The 20,037-nt window shown below is 38.8% G+C and overlaps 1 protein-coding gene and 2 long non-coding RNA genes across 6 annotated transcripts in view; 1 reads left to right on the plus strand and 2 right to left on the minus strand.

Moving 5' to 3' along the window:
• Nucleotides 1-20,037, plus strand: part of SLC26A4 (solute carrier family 26 member 4) — a 53,413-nt gene that overhangs the window by 2,156 nt on the left and 31,220 nt on the right. For all 3 annotated transcript variants that reach the window (XR_012432785.1, XM_074035800.1, XM_045388613.3), the window contains 6 exons: nt 311-450; nt 8,745-8,855; nt 10,766-10,950; nt 11,549-11,713; nt 18,421-18,573; nt 18,674-18,756. Coding sequence is in view for 2 of the 3 variants with exons in the window: in XM_074035800.1 (XP_073891901.1) it covers nt 311-450; nt 8,745-8,855; nt 10,766-10,950; nt 11,549-11,713; nt 18,421-18,573; nt 18,674-18,756 (837 nt within the window). In the remaining variant the exon portion in view is untranslated. The remainder of the gene's footprint in view (nt 1-310; nt 451-8,744; nt 8,856-10,765; nt 10,951-11,548; nt 11,714-18,420; nt 18,574-18,673; nt 18,757-20,037) is intronic.
• On the minus strand, nt 5,236-10,758 carry LOC135970215 (uncharacterized). The gene is made up of 2 exons (XR_010585805.1): nt 9,684-10,758; nt 5,236-5,429 (listed from the first exon to the last, which is right to left on the minus strand). It is a non-coding gene; the product is annotated as an uncharacterized lncRNA (long non-coding RNA).
• The window catches only part of LOC123572311 (uncharacterized), a 70,044-nt gene continuing 60,980 nt past the window's right edge, over nt 10,974-20,037 (minus strand). The window contains exons 3-5 of one of the 2 annotated variants that reach the window (XR_012432787.1): nt 19,189-19,320; nt 13,047-14,972; nt 10,974-11,906 (exon numbers count right to left, since the gene is read on the minus strand). This is a non-coding gene — a long non-coding RNA (uncharacterized lncRNA). Of the gene's footprint in view, nt 11,907-13,046; nt 14,973-18,641; nt 18,889-19,188; nt 19,321-19,819; nt 20,030-20,037 lie in introns of those variants that run through there. The other variant, XR_006696756.2, reaches the window with a different exon arrangement.

Consider the following 20,037-nt stretch of genomic DNA (forward strand, 5'->3'; position numbering starts at 1 on the left):
CACATCCATCAGTCTCAGGCTGGACCAGAAAATAGGTTTTTGTGTAGCAATATTTTCTCAGAGGATTAAAAAGGTGAGCAAGGGGTGGGACACTTAATCCTGTGTTTTCTAGAAGAATGCATTTAAAAGGATAGATACGGTTCTTGGCAAAAGCATGGTAAGCACTTCAGGGTTATTATTTTCCATGAAATTCTTATTCTTTTTCTAAATAGCTACAAACATCAGCAGAATTCAGCTCACAGCTTTGTGATTTGCAAATTGATTGTGACTGAGATTGGATTGAAAACCCAGTTTTCTTGCTTTTTGACAGTTGTTCAAGAAAGAGAGCCTTTGGTGTGCTAAAGACTCTCCTGCCCATCTTGGAGTGGCTGCCCAAATACCGAGTCAAGGAATGGCTGCTTAGTGACATAGTTTCGGGAGTTAGTACTGGGCTAGTGGCCACGCTGCAAGGTAAGATGTTGGTGGATTGAGAGTTCTGGTCTCCAGAAGGAGTTTAACACTTCTCCCCAGCTACCATAGGTCTGTGACAGATGTTTGCTTACCCTTCAAGGCCTTTATCTTTCCTGTAGAGCCCCTTAGTGGAGAGAGTCACCTCTTTTCTCCTCTTCCTTAGAGTTCTCTTCCTGGGAAACTGCAGCCACACTAGGTACAGAGCTCCAATTTAGAGGCATATATTAGGCAGTGGCTTCTCAATTTTTATTGACCACAATTCACAGTAAGAAATGTGTAAAGAGTTTCAAGTCAAGGTTAAAAAAAAAAAAAAAAGAAATATGTGTTACATCATGATATGTACATGTATATCTAAAGTTCCTGTAAAATACTTACTACAATATGCTAATTTTTCACTTTGTTCTGTTATGCTTAGGTTTTTAAAATGATGATTGAAGCACATTATTTTATATCCACACATGGATTTTTTTCATTTGTTTGTTTTGTTTTTGTTTTGCTTTATAGAGACAGAGTCTTGCTCTGTCACCCAGGCTGGTGTGCAATGGTGCGATCTTGGCTCATTTGCAACCTTGGCCTGTCGGGTTCAAGTGATTCTCATGCCTCAGCCTTCTGAGTAGCTGGGACTACAGACATATGCCACCATGTCCAGCTAATTTTTGTGTTTTTAGTAGAGATGGGGTTTCACCATGTTGGCCAGGGTGGTCTGGAACTCCTAACCTCAAGTGATCCACCCGCCTTGGTATCCCAAAGTACTGAGATTACAGGTGTGAGCTACCATGTTCAGCCTCCCAAACATGGATCTTGAGGTGCAGTTTGAAACTGGCTTAAGGAAAAATAAAGGAAGCTTCCTAGCCTGGACTCCACATGAATGTTTTGTCTGCCTCTCATCCTTTTTAAAAAAAAAAATCATCCTCTTATTTTAGTCTATGGGAAAATGTGCCAACGTAGGTGGTTATTTATTGTTTTATAAACTGAGTTCATACCATAATATTCCCATAAGCATCTTAGAAATCTGGTGTATAGTCAGTGCCTAGCAGTATGGCATTCTCATCTGTCCCCCATCCCCACCATTTCGTTTCTGCCCCACCCCCAACACCCTGACCAATTTCCCAAAGACCCTGAATCATGAAAACAGAAATGTTATTATTTATTATAATTTGTGAAACACCTAATATGTTCCAGGCATTAGATATGCTGACATGAATAAGATGCATCCTCTGCTTCCAAGGAACTCATAGTCCAATAGAGAAAGAGATAATTCAATGTGATAAAGGGCTCCAGCAGGGGAGTGCAAATTACTTGCTAAGGGAGTGCAAATGAGGGTCGCTCAAAGCAGTCTTAGGGGATCTTGAATGGCTTCCTGGAAGTTGAATGTCAAAACTGAGTTTCCCTGATGGCTAAGTCTGAGTTTGCCAAGTGATGGGAAGTAGGGTGGGTTGGGGATGGCTTGAAAATAGACTATTTCAGAAGCTAGTAATGAATGTTGAGCAATATCGTGAGCTAAAATTTGGCTATGGAGCTTTCAAGATTGCTCAGATCAGGCCAGGTAGATGCCCTCAGAGAAGGAGGATGGCCTATGAACCCAGGGTGGAGCCTCAGCCTGATCAAGCATGTTCTTAATCACAAAGGTGGATGGGAGAGAGACTAGGATGGGCTGCGCGGTTCATAAGTTAGACAACGCCAAGTATTCTACACTGTGCTCTAAGGGCTGTGACATGGCGACACCCTGTGACTCCTGGGGGACAGGAACCATGCCTAATTCATGTTTGTTCAGCAGGTGCCTAGCACAGAGACAGGCACGTAGGAGATGTTATATTTAGTGAAAAAGATTGAATTGCATTCCTGATAATGAATCCTCTTTACATATGAAAAATGATGTTTCATGCTCCATGTCTCCCCAGTTTTCATAGGCAAGTATCTTATAAGAATTCATTTTGTTTATAAGCATGAGACACTATGCTAAGTAAGAATGTTGCCAGTTATCTCATTTAATCCTCATAACAATCCTGCTAGGTAGGTCTATTATTATTTCATTTTCAGTAGGTGAGAAATCTATTAAATCTTGCCCAGGGTCATGAAGCTGATAAGTGGTACAGCTGGGATTTTAATCTGGTGTCTCTTGTGTAGTTCCTTACTTTATGGGTAACATGTTTTTCTAGAAACATTATCTCTATAAAGTTATCTGCATACGGTGAATTTCTGGGAGGTTAATCTGGCTTACTTATACATTCATTTATCATTCATTCACTTAATAAATATTTATAAACGAATTCTGTAGGCCAGGTATCCAGTCATGTGGATTCAGTGGTTCATTAACAGGCACAGGTGCTGACCTCATGGAGCTTTGTAAAATTATTTTGAGGGGTAGGGATGGGAATTAAATAAGTAGATAAATATGAAAATAATTATAGATTGCAATATCTATTGTGGTGGATTAAATATACTGTAATAGGGATTCATTTGAAAGGTGGATCTTTATTTTTATATTTTTTTGAGATAGGGTCTTGCCCTGTTGCCCAGGCTGGAGTGCAGTGGTGAGATCACAGCAGCCTTGGCCTCCTAGGCCCAGGTGATCCTCCCATCTCAGCCTCCCCAGTAGCTGGAACTACAGGCATGTGCCACCATGCTTGGCTAATTTTTGTATTTTTTGTAGAGACAGGGTTTCACCATGTTGCCCAGGCTGGTCTGGAACTCCTAGGCTCAAGTGATCTGCCTGCCTCAGCCTCCCAAACTGCTGGGATTACAGGTGTGAGCCCCTGCACCTAGCCAGGAAGGGAGGTCTATTTTAGACACAATGATCAAGGAAGACCTTACTGAGAAGGTGAAATTTAGTCAAAGACAAGAGAATGAGAAGAAGACAGCCATGTGATAAGCAGAAAAAAGAGTGTACCAGGTAAAGGTGCAAAGGCCCTGAGGCCAGAAAACTTAGTATTTTCCAGGGAGGAAGAGGAAGAATTGTAGTGTGGGTGAGTGCCTCTTTAAATATTGTGCCCTAGGCACCTCATTTGCCTCATCTATTCCTGGCCCTGTGGGGATATTGCTGTAAATTAAAGGGAGAATAGGTGTGTCAGCTTGAACCGGATGAGGCAGGCTATGAAGAGAGCTGCAAGATCTGGAATATATTGTGCAGTAAGAATTCACTGATGCATACTGATGAGTGTGGATGAAAATCACAGATGCCTCCGACGTTGTTGGCTTGAGCAACCGGGTAGATCATTACATCATTTATCTAAATGGCAAAGACAGGCTGAGGAGCAGGTTTGGGATAGGAAATCAAGTTTCCTTTTGGATATGCTAAGTTTGAGATGCAGGGGTGAGACCTCCAAGTGGAGATGCCACATAGAGAAGTGGGAGCTACTGCAAGTGTGAAGGTCAGAGGGGAGGTCTAGGCTAGACATAAAAATCAGGAAAGCATCGCTAAAGAGGTGATATTTACAAGAGTGGGAATGCCTGTGATTACCTAGGAAGAAAGGGCAGGTGTAGAAGAAAAGAGAGTCAGAGTACTTAGAGGTTAGGAAGGCAAGGAGAGGCGCAGCCAAGAACCTGAGAAAGCTGGGCTCAGGAAGTTGAAGACAAAGAACAACCAAAGGAATGTGGAATCAAAAGCCAAAAGAGAAGGTTAAAAAAAAAAAAAAAAAAAAAAGCATAGAGGGGATGAGAGTGTTGAATATGCCTGAGGGGTGGGGTATGATGAAGGATTACAGACTGCTTTTAGGAAGTTTTGCCATGAATCAGAGGGAGATAAGAGATAAAGACAGAGTGAAGGGAGAATTTGTTTTTCTCAGTATGGGAGATACTAGAACATATTTGTGAACCGATAGGAATGACCTAGTAGAAAGAGATCTGTGGTGCAAGAAGTACAGGAGAAATAACTAGAAGCAAAGTAGCAAAAAGGGGCAAGTGTGGAGGGGTTTGAGAACAGAATTAGGAGAATTACTCCTTAAAGGCAGGAGACATTTCTTCCATTTTCAAAGGAAGATAGCCCAAATGGTGCAGATGAAGACAGGTTTGAAATTTTGATGAAAAGCAACTTGGGAGCATCTCATGGATTCTGTGTTTTCGATTAAAAGCAGAATATGTCTCTTAACTTTGAGTCTGGTGGAGAAGGGTTTGGGCAGATCGAGGTAAGTAGGGGAGGTTTGAACAGTTGTCTCAAAGAAAGGAAAGGCACACCCCCTGAGGAAATGTAATTGGGTCCCCAGGCAGTGTTGAGTGCCCATCTGGCACTTGTGGTCACACATTTTACATGAAATTGGTTAGCCCAGATGTAGATGCCTTCAGTTTAGTTTACCTAGCTGCTTGAAGGCTGTCATGGAAAAGGTGGATGTTTGAGGTCAGCCAAATTGGGGTTTTGCCAGACAAGAAAAGGAAGGAAGGAGAGAGTGAAAAAAGGGAGTTAAGAATATTTGCAAAATTCCATGGCATCTATGTGGGCAAAGGTGGAAGTGAAGACAGGAAGGTGTGGAGGATAGGGAGACAGTGGATCGGTTAATTGATTAGAAGCCTCATGAGCACAAATAAATGTTGCAATAAGGATTCTGCGGTAGGTGAGCTGGAAGGCTTGGTGGCTATAGCTTGAGAGAGGCTCAAAATTCAGATTTTGGAGGTGGTGGTGTGGTTTCCAGTGATGACAATGTCCATGATGTAACCACTGGCTGAGCAGCTGAGTAGTAGAACAACTCCGAGAAGACCAGCTCAGGTTACTGGGAAGCCAGGAAGTTGCTAAGGATGATGGGGTCTTTCTGATTTTTGTTATTAAAAAAATTCCCATCAGACAGCAAAAGATCGATGCAACCCTTGTAGGGCTATCTTTATTCACAGCTTTAAGGAGTCTGCTGTCTGCTTTCTCCTTTTGACTTTTATTTCTTTGTTTGTGTAAGCAACAGGAATTTATTTCTGCAATATGAAGGTGCCTGCAGATTCAGTTTCTGGTGACAGCCTCTCTCCTTGCTGCGTCCTCACATGGTAGAAGGCTTTACCTTTAGATGAAATTTAAATTTAATGTAAATTTCAACTGTTTATTAGCACCTGCTTCATCAGTATATGTCATCATCCTATACATCATAACTACCAACACAGAGATTCTATCATTTAAATCAATGACTCAGATTTCTTTTAATTTTTTTTTTTTTTCAGACAGAGTCTCTCTGGCACGCAGGCTGGAGTGTAGTGGTATAATCTTGGCTCACTGCAACCACGGCCTCCTGGATTCAAGATATTCTTGTGCCTGAGCCTCCCGAGTAGCTGTAATTACAGGCGTGTACCACCCCACCCCCAGCTACTTTTTGTATTTTTAGTAGAGTTGAGGTTTCACCATGTTGGCCAGGCTGGTCTCGAACTCTTGGCTTCAGTGATCTACCCACCTCAGCCTCCCAAAATGCTAGGATTACAGGCATGAGCCACCACACCTGTCTCCAGATTTCTTTACAAATTGTATAATTTTAAAACTGTTGTACCAAGTTTCTTTATAATTAAGATGATTACAATATATTTGAGTAGTAGTAGTCCCTCAATGGGACTCTCTATATGAAAACTAAAAAGTTCCCCTTTTCCAGGCATATTAAGAACTGCAGAGCCCAGTTTAGGGAAATGGAAGTTTGAGAAAGACTTGAAAACTGTCCATATGAAATAGAGAAGTTGTGCTTTCATTCCCTGCTCCTTCTTTTCTTGTCTTCCTTCTGTGGAGTCACCTTCCTATTCTATTCCATGCTCTTGGGACTACTGACTATTGCAATTCCTGTTTGTAATTTATATATTAAAACAATTGCACTAATAGATATATTTTTCTAGAATACAAACTCCACAAGGGCATAGACTGTTTTAACAGTGTCTGACACATGGTAGGTGCACAATCAACTGTTGCTGAATGAATGAATGCTCATTGTAGAAAACTAGAAAATACACATAAGGAACATGAAAAAACACCTCCACCACAAACTAGAAGTCTCCTCTGATCCTACCATACAGATAACCCATCAATATTTTAGTAAATATCTTTCTAGTCACATAAATACATATCTATATAAAAGTATAAAGAAATATCTGGAAATAATAAGCACCAAATTCAGGATAATTGTTGCCTTCTGAGGGTGGAGGGAGGAAAGAGGATGTGATTGAGGAAGAATATACTGAGAGTTTCCACTGCATTGGCAGTAATTTATTTCGTAAGCTAGATTATGGATACATGAAAGTTTATTGTATTATTCATTGGGTATTGTGTTTCTTGTATATCTGAATTCCTTCGTATTACATTCAAAATACCTCCAGATTTTTTTTTCTTGTTTTTGAGATGGAGTCTTGCTCTGTTGCCCAGACTGGAGTGCAGTGGCGCGATCTCGGCTTACTGCAACCTCTGCTTCCTGGGTTCAGGGAATTCTCTGCCTTACCCTCCTGAGTAGCTGGGATTACAGGTGCCCGTCACTATACCTGGCTAATTTTTGTATTTTTAGTAGAGGCAGGGTTTCACCATCTTGGCCATGGTGGTCTTGAGCTCCTGACCTCGTGATGCACCCACCTCGGCCTCCCAAAGTGCTGGGATTATAGGTGTGACCCACCGCGCCCGGCCCCTCCCGATTTTTTAATGCATACACTCCCACAGGCTGGAATGGGAGTGTATTTTTTACAAAAGTGGGAGCGTACATACCTATCAGTTTTGAATCTTGATTTTACTCACTTTTTTCCTTTTTACTTCATATCTCTCCATGTTAGTGAATGTACTTCTGAGCATCACATCAATTTTATTTCATAGAATTACGGAGTATGAAGCATAACTTAGTTAACCACTTCCCCGCTTGGGGACATTCCTCTGATAAGTAATATTGAGTGTGTGGGGGCCAGCATATTCAGGCTGTTGCCATTTTTAATAAACTACTATAAACATAATTCCTTATTAATGACTCAAGGGTCAAAAGGCTTGATTTTCTCTCATTGTGAGTGAGTGAAGGGTGAGGAGGTAAAACGGAGCAAGATATGCTGACTATCTAAGTATTTAACCAAGGAAAAGAATGTCATTATCCTCTTCTAACCCTCATGTAAACTAGAATGTTGATTTCTCTATAGCCAGAAATTCATGGGTCTGGGGGCTGCTGGCATTGCCTAGTGGAGGCGTTGGTCAACTTCATTAGGGTAGCGTTGTCTTGTCTGCTGCTGTGTATAATTATCATATTTTTTTCTTTAGATCTAACTTTTCTTCCCCCACCGAGAAAGGAGAAAGGGCAGGGTAACAATGACTGTGTCCCTCAGAACGGAGAGAAACACTGAGCTCAGACACAACTGCCTCTGTGCAAAACTGGTCTGAGCCTTTGGACTGAATCGACCAATTTTTTTTTCCTTTTTTAGACACAAGGTCTTGCTGTGTTGCCCAGGCTGGAGTGCAGTGGCACGATCATAGCTCGCTGTAACCTCAAATCCTGGGCTCAAGCAATCCTCCCACCTCAGCCTCCTTAATAACTAGGTCTAGAGGCATGAACCAGTATGCTGGGCTCATTCATTTTATTGTAGAGATGGAGTCTTGCTATGTTTTCCAGGCTGGTCTCAAACTCCTGGGCTCAACTGATGCTCCTGCCTATGGCTTCCCAAAGCACTGGGATTATAGGTGTGGAACACCGGGCCTGACCAAGTTTTTAATCAACAATGGACTTGATTGTTTTTTCCCACTGATCTGATTAGTGGACGACTGAATTACTGATCAATTGAGTCAATTCATCTGAGCAGGTGATGTTTGTAGATGCAATCATTGTTCCAGGTGATTTGGATCCTGTTCTGCATCCTAGCATAGCAAGTCTGTATGCAAAATAAGGAGACCAACTCAGAACAGGCTGATCTGTTGAAACTGTAAATTGAGAGTATCTGTGTAAAGGCCCTTCTTTGTGCAGTAGAAAGACAGATGCTCCTCTGCTTATCATGAGTTATGTCCTAATAAACCCATTGCAAGTTGAACATATTTTAAGTCAAAAATGCACTTAATACACCTAACCTATGGAACATCATCGCTTAGGCTATCTTACCTGAAATGTGCTCAGAACACTTATAATAACCTACAGTTGGGCAAAATAATCTAACACAAGCCTATTTTATAATAAAATTCTGAATATCTCATGTAATTTACTGAATAATGTACTGAAAGTGAAAAAGAGAATAGTTGTCTGGTTACTTAAAGTATGGCTTCTACTGAATGCATATTGCTTTTGCACCATCATAAAGTCAAAGTCATAAGTGGAACCATTTTAAGTTGAGGACTTTCTGCATACCTTAACTTTGGTTTGTGAATGTAATCACTTTGGATGTGCTTGCAGGGATGGCATATGCCCTACTAGCTGCAGTTCCTGTTGGATATGGTCTCTACTCTGCTTTTTTCCCTATCCTGACATACTTTATCTTTGGAACATCAAGACATATCTCAGTTGGTAATTATAAGCATATTTTACAATTATATTTGCTCATGCTTAAAGTGTTTTGGCTATATTAAGTGCATTATGCCTCTATTATGTTGGAGCAAAAGTAATTGTGGTTTTCACCGTTATACTTTTAATTGTGAAAACCACAATTACATTTGCACCAACCTAATATATCTTTGTTAATGTTCTCAGGGAAATGGGATTTTAGTGTTTTGCCTACTTTTTCTATTCAATGATGTTAGGTAACTTTTTTTAATGAAGAGGAAAAATTGAAAAACTGAAAATGACAGCCTACCTTAACATTTTAGCATGTTTTGGTTTTTAAAAACGTGATAAATTTGACTCCATTTTTGGAGTCAAAATGACAGGGTAAAAATGACACAAGGTCTTTGAACCTACCATTTTACTGGATTAACTTAGAAATTACTAAGTATGTTCATCAAATACATATTCATGATTTAATTGAAGAGCATACTTATTTTAAATCACTAATATTAGAAGACTGGCAAAATCTTACCAAAACAGTTTAGAAGCTAAGCTTGGCCTTCTTTCTTGGTATGGCTTATAATAAGTTTTACTGCTCTTCCTAAAATTTGAATTCTCATTTGTTAGAATGTCCTAGTAAATGAGTGTTTTAATGCTATTTTGTGACTTTGACATTTATACTAGAGAAAATTTTGCTCCTACATCCATCTGCTGGCTAGACATGTCTACCTCAATGATCCTCTTGAAATAAATGCAACCATCTACTTTATCCCCAACCCATGTTTTTGTCCTTAGTTGTATTTCCTGAGAATGAGATCAGAAAGAGGTTACTGATTGAAAGAACTTCCTCACCTTGGAGAATCAATTAGTGTTGAATGCTTGGATGAGGAACATGGAAGCTGATTTTTCTCTTTGGTATTCTATACATTGAGATATTCCAGGTGATTGGGGCTGGGTTTTGGGACCTCAAAACCATAAAGGCTTCCATGATGAAAGGGTAGAATCATCATCATCATCATGGATAAAAATAACAGTAGTAAACGGAGCAGTTGCTGGAAAAAAATAATATTTTTTAAAAATATAAAATCTTACAGATTGACATTTGATATGAAAAAATGTTTTGTCTTACTAAAAGAGAAACTTCATACTCCTTTGCTATTTTTTTAAATCCTAACTTGGACCCTGTGATATTGATCAAGATACTCAGATCCACAGAGATTAGGACATTGGACACTTAGGAAATTAATGAGATTATATGAAACAAAAGTTGAGTAGAATAAGTAAACACTCAATGTATGTGCCACCTTTGCCAGAAAGCCTTTCCTGACAACTCTCATCCCCGTCCCCACGACCCATACACATGAGGATCACACATAGACAGGTTAGACAACCTTTTGATATACTCACAAAGCATCCTGAATGTTGTATCATGATAATCTACCTACATGTCTCTCTCGCCTGTTTCTGGGTCGTGAATGCCTCAAGATATCTGCTTTTTTAGTTTCTTTTTGTTGTTGTTGTTGAGACAGGATCTGGCTCTGTCACCTAGGCTGGAGTGTGGTGGCGTGATCTCAGCTCACTGCAGCCTCCACCTCCCTAGCTCAAGCAATCCCCACACCTCAGCCTCCCAAGTAGTTGAGACCATAGGCGCGCACCACCAGCTAATTTTTGTCTTATTTTGGTAGAGATGGGGTTTTACTATGTTGCTTAGGCTGGTCTGGAACTCCCGGGCTCAAGCAATCTTCCCACCTCAGTCTCCCAAAGTGCTAGGATTACAGATGTGAGTCACTGGGTCCGACTTAGCTTCTTTCATGAACAAACAATATTTTCCTAGTCACAGCTAAATCTTTTATACATCTTTTAAATCCTATGTAGACACATTGAACATTTGTGATTAATAACTGATTAATTGTTAGAGACTTTTCTTTCCCCAGGACCTTTTCCAGTGGTGAGTTTAATGGTGGGATCTGTTGTTCTGAGCATGGCCCCCGACGAACACTTTCTCGTATCCAGCAGCAATGGAACTGTGTTAAATACTACCATGATAGACACTGCAACTAGAGATACAGCTAGAGTCCTGATTGCCAGTGCCCTGACTCTGCTGGTTGGAATCATACAGGTAATGAACTTACAAGTAAAATATAGATTGGTGTAATTTTTATTTGAAGTTAACTTTAAAGCATATAGACTTAAAGATTCTTCTAAAAACAAAACAAAGTAATTTTCTGGAACCCAAAATTATTTTATAAATTACGTTGTTTTAGGTCAGATGCTAAAATAGTCAGCAAGTCTCCACTTATTAAGACTCACTTATCATCAAAGTCAGAGACAGAAAAAAGCACAGAAGAACATGTGTGATTCAATTGAGGATGAGAGAAGGGAAGTATATGGGAATCCATAAATGAGAAAAAAGTGTTCTGGTGAGCAGAGACACAGGACTGAAAGCCATAGAAATAAGCTATGGATTTTTGCTTTTCTGAGTACATGTATAGAAATACTTCAAGGTTTTTTATTACGCATCGTTTTCAAAGTTTAGAGTGGTGGAGGTAGGGGAGTGATAAGGCATTAAGAAATTCATATTTTTTTCTACAAGTATTTTTGTGCTATAGGTAGGCTACTAGTGTTTTCATTGGTATTAAGCTTGATTTAATATTTCCAGAGAGTTGGTTTCTATCTCAGGCAAACGTTTAATTTTTCTTTCCTTTTTCTTATCCTAGTTGATATTTGGAGGCTTGCAGATTGGATTCATAGTGAGGTACTTGGCAGATCCTTTGGTTGGTGGCTTCACAACAGCTGCTGCCTTCCAAGTGCTGGTCTCACAGCTAAAGATTGTCCTCAATGTTTCAACCAAAAACTATAATGGAGTTCTCTCCATTATCTATGTAAGTGTTGCTTCTTGCTCCAGGCATGGGTCACTGTTCATTCCAGAAACAACTGTATTCATTCTCTCTTTGAGTCTGGGCTGGACGTGGTAGCTTGCACCTGTAATCCCAGCACTTTGGAAGGCTGAGGTGGGCAGATCACTTGAGTCCAGGAGTTTGAGACCAGCCTGGGCAATATGGTGAGACGTCATCTCTAAAGAAAAAAAAAAAAAATCCCCAAATCCAAAAATGTTCTGGGTGTAGTGGTGTACACTTGTAGTCTCAGCTACCTGGGAGGTTGAGGTGGGAAGATCTCCTGAGCCCCGGAGGTTGAGGCTGCAGTGATTTATGATTGCCCCACTGCACTCCACCCTGGGTAACAGAGCAAGAACCTGTTTCAAACAAAACAAAAACAAAAACAAAACAAAACTTGAATCTGGAGACCCCACATTTCTCTATGAATACTTTGGGAGCCATTGAAAACATTTGGTTACTTCTCTAGAAATACTATTGTACTTAAAAACATTAATGAAAACAAAGTGGTCTAATGAATTAAAGGCTGCTCTGGAATATAACAGACTTGATTTCTAGCCCAGCTTTGTCTCTAACAGGTAAGTGACCCTGGACACATCATGTAGGGTTAGGGTGCTAATTGAAAGCTCAGGTTTAAAACTGGATGGACTTTGATTCAAATTCTGGCTCTACTGTCTACTAGCCATGTGAGCAAATCACCATGCCTCAGTTTCCTTCTCTGCAAAATTGGGTTAGTAATAGTATATACCTCATTGGATTGTTAAATAAGAATAGATAAGCACTTGGCCCAGGGGCTGGTACATAACAAGTACTCTAAATAAAGGAGTTATTTGAAATGATTATTTCAAGGCATCTTTTTTATTGGTGAAATGAAATGATTGGAGATGTATCTCTAAAAGCTTTTTCTAACCATGAGAGTCCATAAAATGCATAATGTAAACGTCTCAACAATTATAGATGAAAAGGAACATTAAATTCAGAGATGATTCACCATGCAAAAGAAATGCAAAAGCAGGATGTAGATCACACTAATTAGATTTGAAAAAGGTTTTGGATCTAAAAATGTGTTCTATATAAAGCATGTTATTGATGCTTGAAAAATGGTGATAATAGTAACATGATGTCATCCTAGCTTGGGGGAATGATATCATACAAAAACAATGTGTCAACATTAAGAATGGAGTTTGAGTCTTTAAAGTCCCACCTATTGGCTTCTAAAACAATGTAAGGCCATGTACAGTGAGGTTGTCAGGAATTGCTCAATTTCATAACAGTGCCATAATCCCATACTATTACACTCCATCCATTCAACAAATATTACCAAGTGCTTACTGCAGGCCAGGTACCACTCTAAGCAATGAGAATAGACACAGGAGGCAGAATCACATAGTGATGAAGATCATGAGGCCAGATGTGGTGAGTCATGCCTGTGATTCCAGCAGTTTGGGAGGCTGACACATGTGGATCACTTGAGCCCATGAGTTGGAGATCAGCTTGGGCAGCATGACAAAACTTTGTCCCTACTAAAAATACAAAAAAATTAGCCATGCATGGTGGCACGCACCTGTAGTCCCAGCTACTTGGGAGGCTGAGGTGAGAGGATCACCTGAGCTCAGGAAGTTGAGACTGCAGTGAGCCGAGATCATGCCACTGCCTTCCAGCCTGGGTGATGGGAGTGAGACCCCATCTCAAACAACAATAACAGCAACAACAAACAAAAAACCAAAAACAAACAAAAAAGATCACGGACTTTGAACTTCAACAGACTTGAGTTGGCATCTTGGTTCTCCACCCACTACCTGTGATATTTATACTCAACTTCCCTAAGCCTCAGTGTCCTCAATTGTAAAATGGGAGTCGTAATAGTAACTACCTCTTAGAGCTGTGAGGATTGAGAAAGAAAATATGTGCAAGGCACTTAGCACAATATCTGGCACATAGTAAGAAATGAGTTTATTATTATTATTATCACAGATGAATAGACCCCATGAAGTTCGCCGTTCATTTCCTCGGGACCCAGCCTATTAGAAGACATTAGCAAAAGTTTTTGATTCAGCATTATATGGGTCATTCTTGGTATATTTTTCCTATCAAATCCTCAGTTTTCTATTTAAAAAAAAATTTTTTTTTTTTTTTGAAACAGGGTCTTGCCCCATTGCCCGGGCTGGAGTACAGTAGCACAGTCATAGCTCACTGCAACCTCCATCTCCCTGTGTCAAGCAATTCTTCCACTCAGCCTCTGGAGTAGCTGGAACTACAGGCATGCACTACCACACCTGGCTAATTTTCTTTTTCTTTATTGAATTTTAGTAGAGGCAATATCTCGCTATGTTGCCCAGGTTAGTCTCGAACTCCTGAGCTCAAGTGATCCTCTCACCTTGGCCTCCCAAAGTTCCAGGATTACAGGAGTGAGCCACCATGTACAGCCCATATTTTAAAATTAAAATTAAAAATTTTAAGATTTTATTTTGGTAGAGACAGGGGTTTTGCAATGTCGCCCAGGCTGGTCTTGAACCCCTGGCCTCAAGCAATCCTCTTACTGCAGCTTCCTAATGTGTTGGGATTATAGGTGTGAGCCACTGCACCTGGCCAATCCTTAGTTCTTTTTGAGACCTCTGACTGCCTTATTTGGACAGGCTCTGTAACTTTTGCAGCCCCTGGCACATCTTGCTTTTTACTTACTTTTACATTTTCTTCATCAAATGTTCATTCATTTATTCCTTCATTCTCATTCATTCAGTTTATCTATTCAATACACATATATTGAATACTTACCATGTGCCAGGCACTGTTCACTCCCTATGCAAACCCAGTGACTCCTTAGCCTACCAAGACATCTCTTACTGAGTATACTCACCTCATTAGGCAAACATTGCTAGGCCTTCATCTACACAGATCACAGGAGGTCCAAACTAATCGTTGACCTGGGTCCATGGCCATTGTAGGACCCTTGCAGAACAGGAGAAATAGTTCTTCTGCTCTCATAGGATTATGTTTAAGAAGAAACTTTCTGCAAATGATTTCACTTTGACAGGGACAAAAATGACCATGAACCACTAGACCAAGATCAAAAATAGTTTTTAAACCAAGTGCAGTCATTATGTAACTTATTTCCTGTTGCATATTTTTATTGAAGTCTCAGTTTAGCATACAGCATAGAATTTTGCAAGAAACTCCTTACAGGCCAGCCAAGTTGGAGAAGGTATTTCAATCATCCCTATGTGGTGGTGAATATAAGTTTACTCTTCTGAAAAAAAAAAAAAAAAAAAAAGATTCAGCACGTCTGAAAATGATTGCATAGGGTTGAGTGAGCGGCTTAGTCCCTGAACAGAGAATTTTGCTTATGATATTACCATTGCAATTATACATGAAAGAATCCTTCAATAAATGCAGAGTAGTAGAGGACTCTCACAGGAAAGACTGTAAGATTGTTGTAAAATACTTTACCTGAAATGTTAACTAATCTTTGTTCTAAGGTTGCACTTTGGTTTGTCCTGCCCTCTCCCCCAAAGAGGCACTGACAACTAGAAATAACGAATGAAAAGAAATAGAGGAGGAAATATTAGGAGAAAAAGAAATAAGTTAATTTACAAATGCCAGAGATACTGGATGTAGGAGGTAGAAGGGAGAATGACAGGGTATTGGCAGCAATTTAGAATTAGTTAATATCCTTGATACTACTATGCAGCTACTCAGTTATCTAAGTAAATCCCAGTCCACTTAGGGGTTGATTTCCCACCATTCAGTTTGAATGGTTTGTCTCAGTAGACAAGGGTGAGAGCTTTGAAAGCCACCACTAAGCTTGATTAGATTTGTTGCTTTGTACCTATTTCAGTACGTAAAATTTATACCATTATATTAAAGTAACACTTTAAGGATAGATCTATACATGTATACACAAAAGATATAGAAGGAAACGCCTGACAGCAAAAGGTGGTTGTGAAGGGTTTGTGATATTCTTGGAGATAAAATAAACAAAAATAAATTCAACTCCAATAGTAAACAGATCAATCTTCTCATACATATTATTGGGCATAATTTTTTTCTTATGGCTTCATAAACTCAGGTAATCCTGGGCAAGAACAAAGAAGTTAGCTAAATGAAATTGTCCTAAAATTGTCCAAACACAGCAGGAAATACAGTAAAATATTATCTATTACCAAAAAGTTCATTATCATAATTTGAATTATTTGGAATACTAAGCTAAAACACAGAATCACATGGGTATCCATACTATTAACATATTTATGGTATTTTAACAGTGAACTAAATTAGAAGTACTGTTCAGTGTTTTTGTAGAGTCTAATTTCTATGTTAAGTATAATCTGACTATTTCAGTTTACATGGTGAGTTTTATTTCTACACAGATTAAACTTCCTATCATAGAGCTTGTCTTAAAAGATTCTGAATGATTACTTAATATGTAGGCAACTTATTTATATACTCAGATGCCTTGCATGATGCAATTGTGTAATATAAACTGATTTTGGTTTTTGAACCTCATGTTATACTTTTAATCCACCAGACATACTTTTTATTCAAAGGTCTAAGTGATTCTCATGGATTAAACTGGAATCCTGTAGTGATTATTTTTGTAAGGTAAAAATGTTTGTGTGATTTGGATAGTGATTCCAAATATTTTGTTTTTCAAGTTTCAATTTTTGCATCTTCAGTTGAAAAGTACACTTTTAATGAATAGACAATTCATCAAAATGTGATGCCTAGCTCATGAATTAATCAGGGTCATCCATCAGAAATCTGATTATGTAAAGGACCAAACCGCAATGATAACTTTCAAGCCTCTGGGGTAGGTGGGGCTGTTTGCTCCTGTGTTAAATGCCCTAAGTTCTTGTTATTGTGTCTGCTGGTGGTAGTTATCCCATTTTCTTTTTCACTCTGCTGTCCCCTGCATCATCTTGTTTCTGTCAGTGTATCTGCCTTTAGCAATTTTCAGTGACTCTGAAAAGCAGACAGGGTGAATTTGTTAGTACCGGGTTTCAAGTGAGAGCAAAAGTACCCTTGGAGTGAAAGTTCAAGAGTCTTTCTACAAGTTAAATGCCCAGACTCTAGTCCAAGGGCTTGGTGGGAGGTATTCTGCTTGCATAATAACTTCTCCCCCATTCCCTTACTCTTCTTGATTGTGTTCCAGAGAGTTGAGGTTGCTGGCAAAGTGACTCCTAGATTACTTAAGGTTCATTAAGTACTTAAAGTTCATTCAGTTCATACATAATTGTCATCAAATTATCATTATAATTATTTTAAAAGTAGTTTATCTGTGAAAATAAGTAAAATACGTGTGATAAACTATAAGATGCTCCATTCTTTTATCTTCCTATAAAATATGTCTATAAAAAAGCTCATTTAAAGAAAAGTTTTCTTCACTGGGAGACTGTCTCAAAGAACTGTCTCAAAGATACCCTCTTTAATAATGCCTTCTATAGGACTGAGGTTAATATAACAAAGATATTAGTGTTCTTCCCTGGGATTCTTGCTTGCTAATTTCCTTGAAAACACCCTGGATTCCCAGAAGTCTCCTATTTACAAAACAAAACTAGTTTTTCTTGAATTGATTCATCTGTCTACTTAAAGATTTTTTTTTTTGGCCAGCTGTGGTAGCTCATGCCTGTAACCCCAACACTTTGAGAGGTTGGGCAGGAGGATTTCTTAAGGCCAGGAGTTCGAGACCAGTCTGGGCAACAAAGTGAGATACCGCCCACCCACCCCCGCCCCCCACCCAGATCTCTACGAAAATAAAATGGCCTATTTATTGTAGTCTCTACAATAAAGAAAATAAATATAGATGCCTGCCTGTAGCCCCAGCTACTCTGGAGGGTGACGTGGAAGGTTGCTTGAGCTCAGGAGTTCGAGGCCACTGTACTCCAGCCTGGGCAACAGAGCTCAAAAAAAATTTTAGTGTTATCTTAGTTCAAGTTTGATACATAAAATTAAGTACCAAATTTATTTCCAAAAATTTATGCTTGGCCTGTATGTCAATTCAATAGCTTTTCTTTGCCATAAAGAATGAATCAGTCTACCTGTATCCACATATGAAGTATTTTAGGATTTTTTGTTATTTTTGGTTATTATCTGTATCATTCAGGTTTAGGAAAGAACTTTACCTAAAATACTGGCTAATTGTGACAAAAGGAAGATAGAAAGAAAGAAAACACACACACATGCATACACACACACAAACCAACCAACGGATCAACTGGGAGTTTCAGGTTTATCAGCCTTTAGTTTCAATGCTATATCACCATAGTAAAAATCAGTCTACTTGATAGCACCTAGAAGCCCATTTTAAGATACAAACTTGTAAAGCTTTTCTGCAAGTAAAAGGTAATATGTTTATAATGACATGTTTTTCTTGTAAGACATCTTTATTATTATCATAAAAAATACACAGAAGCAAAAATAAGAATGTAGAAATCATCCAGTTTTTCCTTCCCAAGTAAACGATCATAAAAAACTTGGTGTATATATATATTGCAGCAATTATATGTATGTAATGGTCTCCGTATCAACCAACACATTTTTATCATTTTACTGAAACTTTTGAGTGTTGTTTGACTCTGATATCATGGTTTTTCGTGTGGGAAGATTCATATGAAAATTGGTTGTGTGTGTGTGTGTGTGTGTGTGTGTGTGTGTGTGTGTAGCAGCAGGAAGTATATAAAATTATTTTCTTTTTATAGACGCTGGTTGAAATTTTTCAAAATATTGGTGATACCAATCTTGCTGATTTCATTGCTGGATTACTCACCATTGTCGTCTGTATGGCAGTTAAGGAATTAAACGATCGGTTTAGACACAAAATCCCAGTCCCTATTCCTATAGAAGTAATTGTGGTAAGTAGAATATGTAGTTAGAAAGTTCAGCATTATTTGGTTGACAAGCAAGGAATTATTAAAACCAATTGAGTTTTTAACATCTTTTGTTTTATTTTAGACGATAATTGCTACTGCCATTTCATATGGAGCCAACCTGGAAAAAAATTACAATGCTGGCATTGTTAAATCCATCCCAAGGGGGTGAGTGTGGTGTTCCTCTTAGATAGTACTAATACATTAAGTCAGTAAGTCAGTCCTTTTTATTTAAATGAAACCTTTTATTACAAGCTTCATTCCACTGATGCTCCTTCAATAGTCCTATTTGTGTGTGACCTTAAAGAAACAACCATAAGACAAACAGTATGTTTGTAGATAAACATTAAGCCATTTGTTTAAAAGCAGCCCCATATGCCCTTTTTTCTTCATTTTCTTAAAACATGGCAAACATGTACAGTTAACACCAGACTCCTGATTTAAACTTATACATAACATTATAATATAATATAAATAGAATCATTTCTTAGTAACATCTATTGCACTGTGAACAATCTGCTTAAGGAATCAGGGACATCTGGCCTAAACTCTCTACCATTTAGTTTAATCAATTTTAGATAATAATTATATCCCTCCTACCTATAAGTAAATGCATTATCTTCAAGGGAAGTTTTAGAAACGTTTGGTAGTTTGGTGAATTAGAAGAGTAAAAGACCAGGGTCCTTCATTCATCTTTGTCACCTTCCAGTTTTGTGACTTGAGGAGATTCTCCTATGTAAGACAAGGATAATGAAAACAGCTGAAGCCTCAACTCGTTGTAAAACACCAGTGAGATCTCTCATGAGACAAAGAGTAGACAAGATCCCCTATACCATAATTTTCTTATATGGGGTTACAAAGGAAGCCTAGATGTTTATTATATTTGTAACATTCACTCATAACATTTAAGACTAGACTTGCTGTTAATCAAGAAGTACTAGTTTTCCCTAAGACTAGAAGAGTTTGGTACCAGTGTTTCTACCAGGAAAGGGAGTGGAGGGAAGGGAAGGGCACGGAGCCACTGTTTGGTACCAGTGTTTGTTTTCCATTCTCTTAGTAGAAACTTCCTCAGGCAAGCTTATTCCCAGAGCTTATTCTACAGGGAACTGCTGTATTCCCATTTGATGAATCTTATAATTTCTTCTAATACCTGTTCCAAACTATTTGAAAAAGCACAGGCTACATGGGACTTAATTTACATGCTATCCATTATAGTGTTTCTCAAACTTACCTTTTTGTAAGAATCACATGGGATCCTTTTTCACACAGATTCCTGGTTCCCACCCGAAACCTATTGAATCAGGCTTTCCAGAGGATGGGCTCAGGAATTAATATTTTTCAAAAGTGCCTCAAGTGATTCTTGCCCTCAAGGAAACTGGAGAAACTCTTTAAGAGAGGATCAACAAATCTGATCTAACAGTTAGATGATTTCATTAGTTAGAAACAATT

This window comes from Macaca fascicularis, chromosome 3, assembly GCF_037993035.2.
Source record: "Macaca fascicularis isolate 582-1 chromosome 3, T2T-MFA8v1.1".
NCBI lineage: Eukaryota > Metazoa > Chordata > Mammalia > Primates > Cercopithecidae > Macaca > Macaca fascicularis.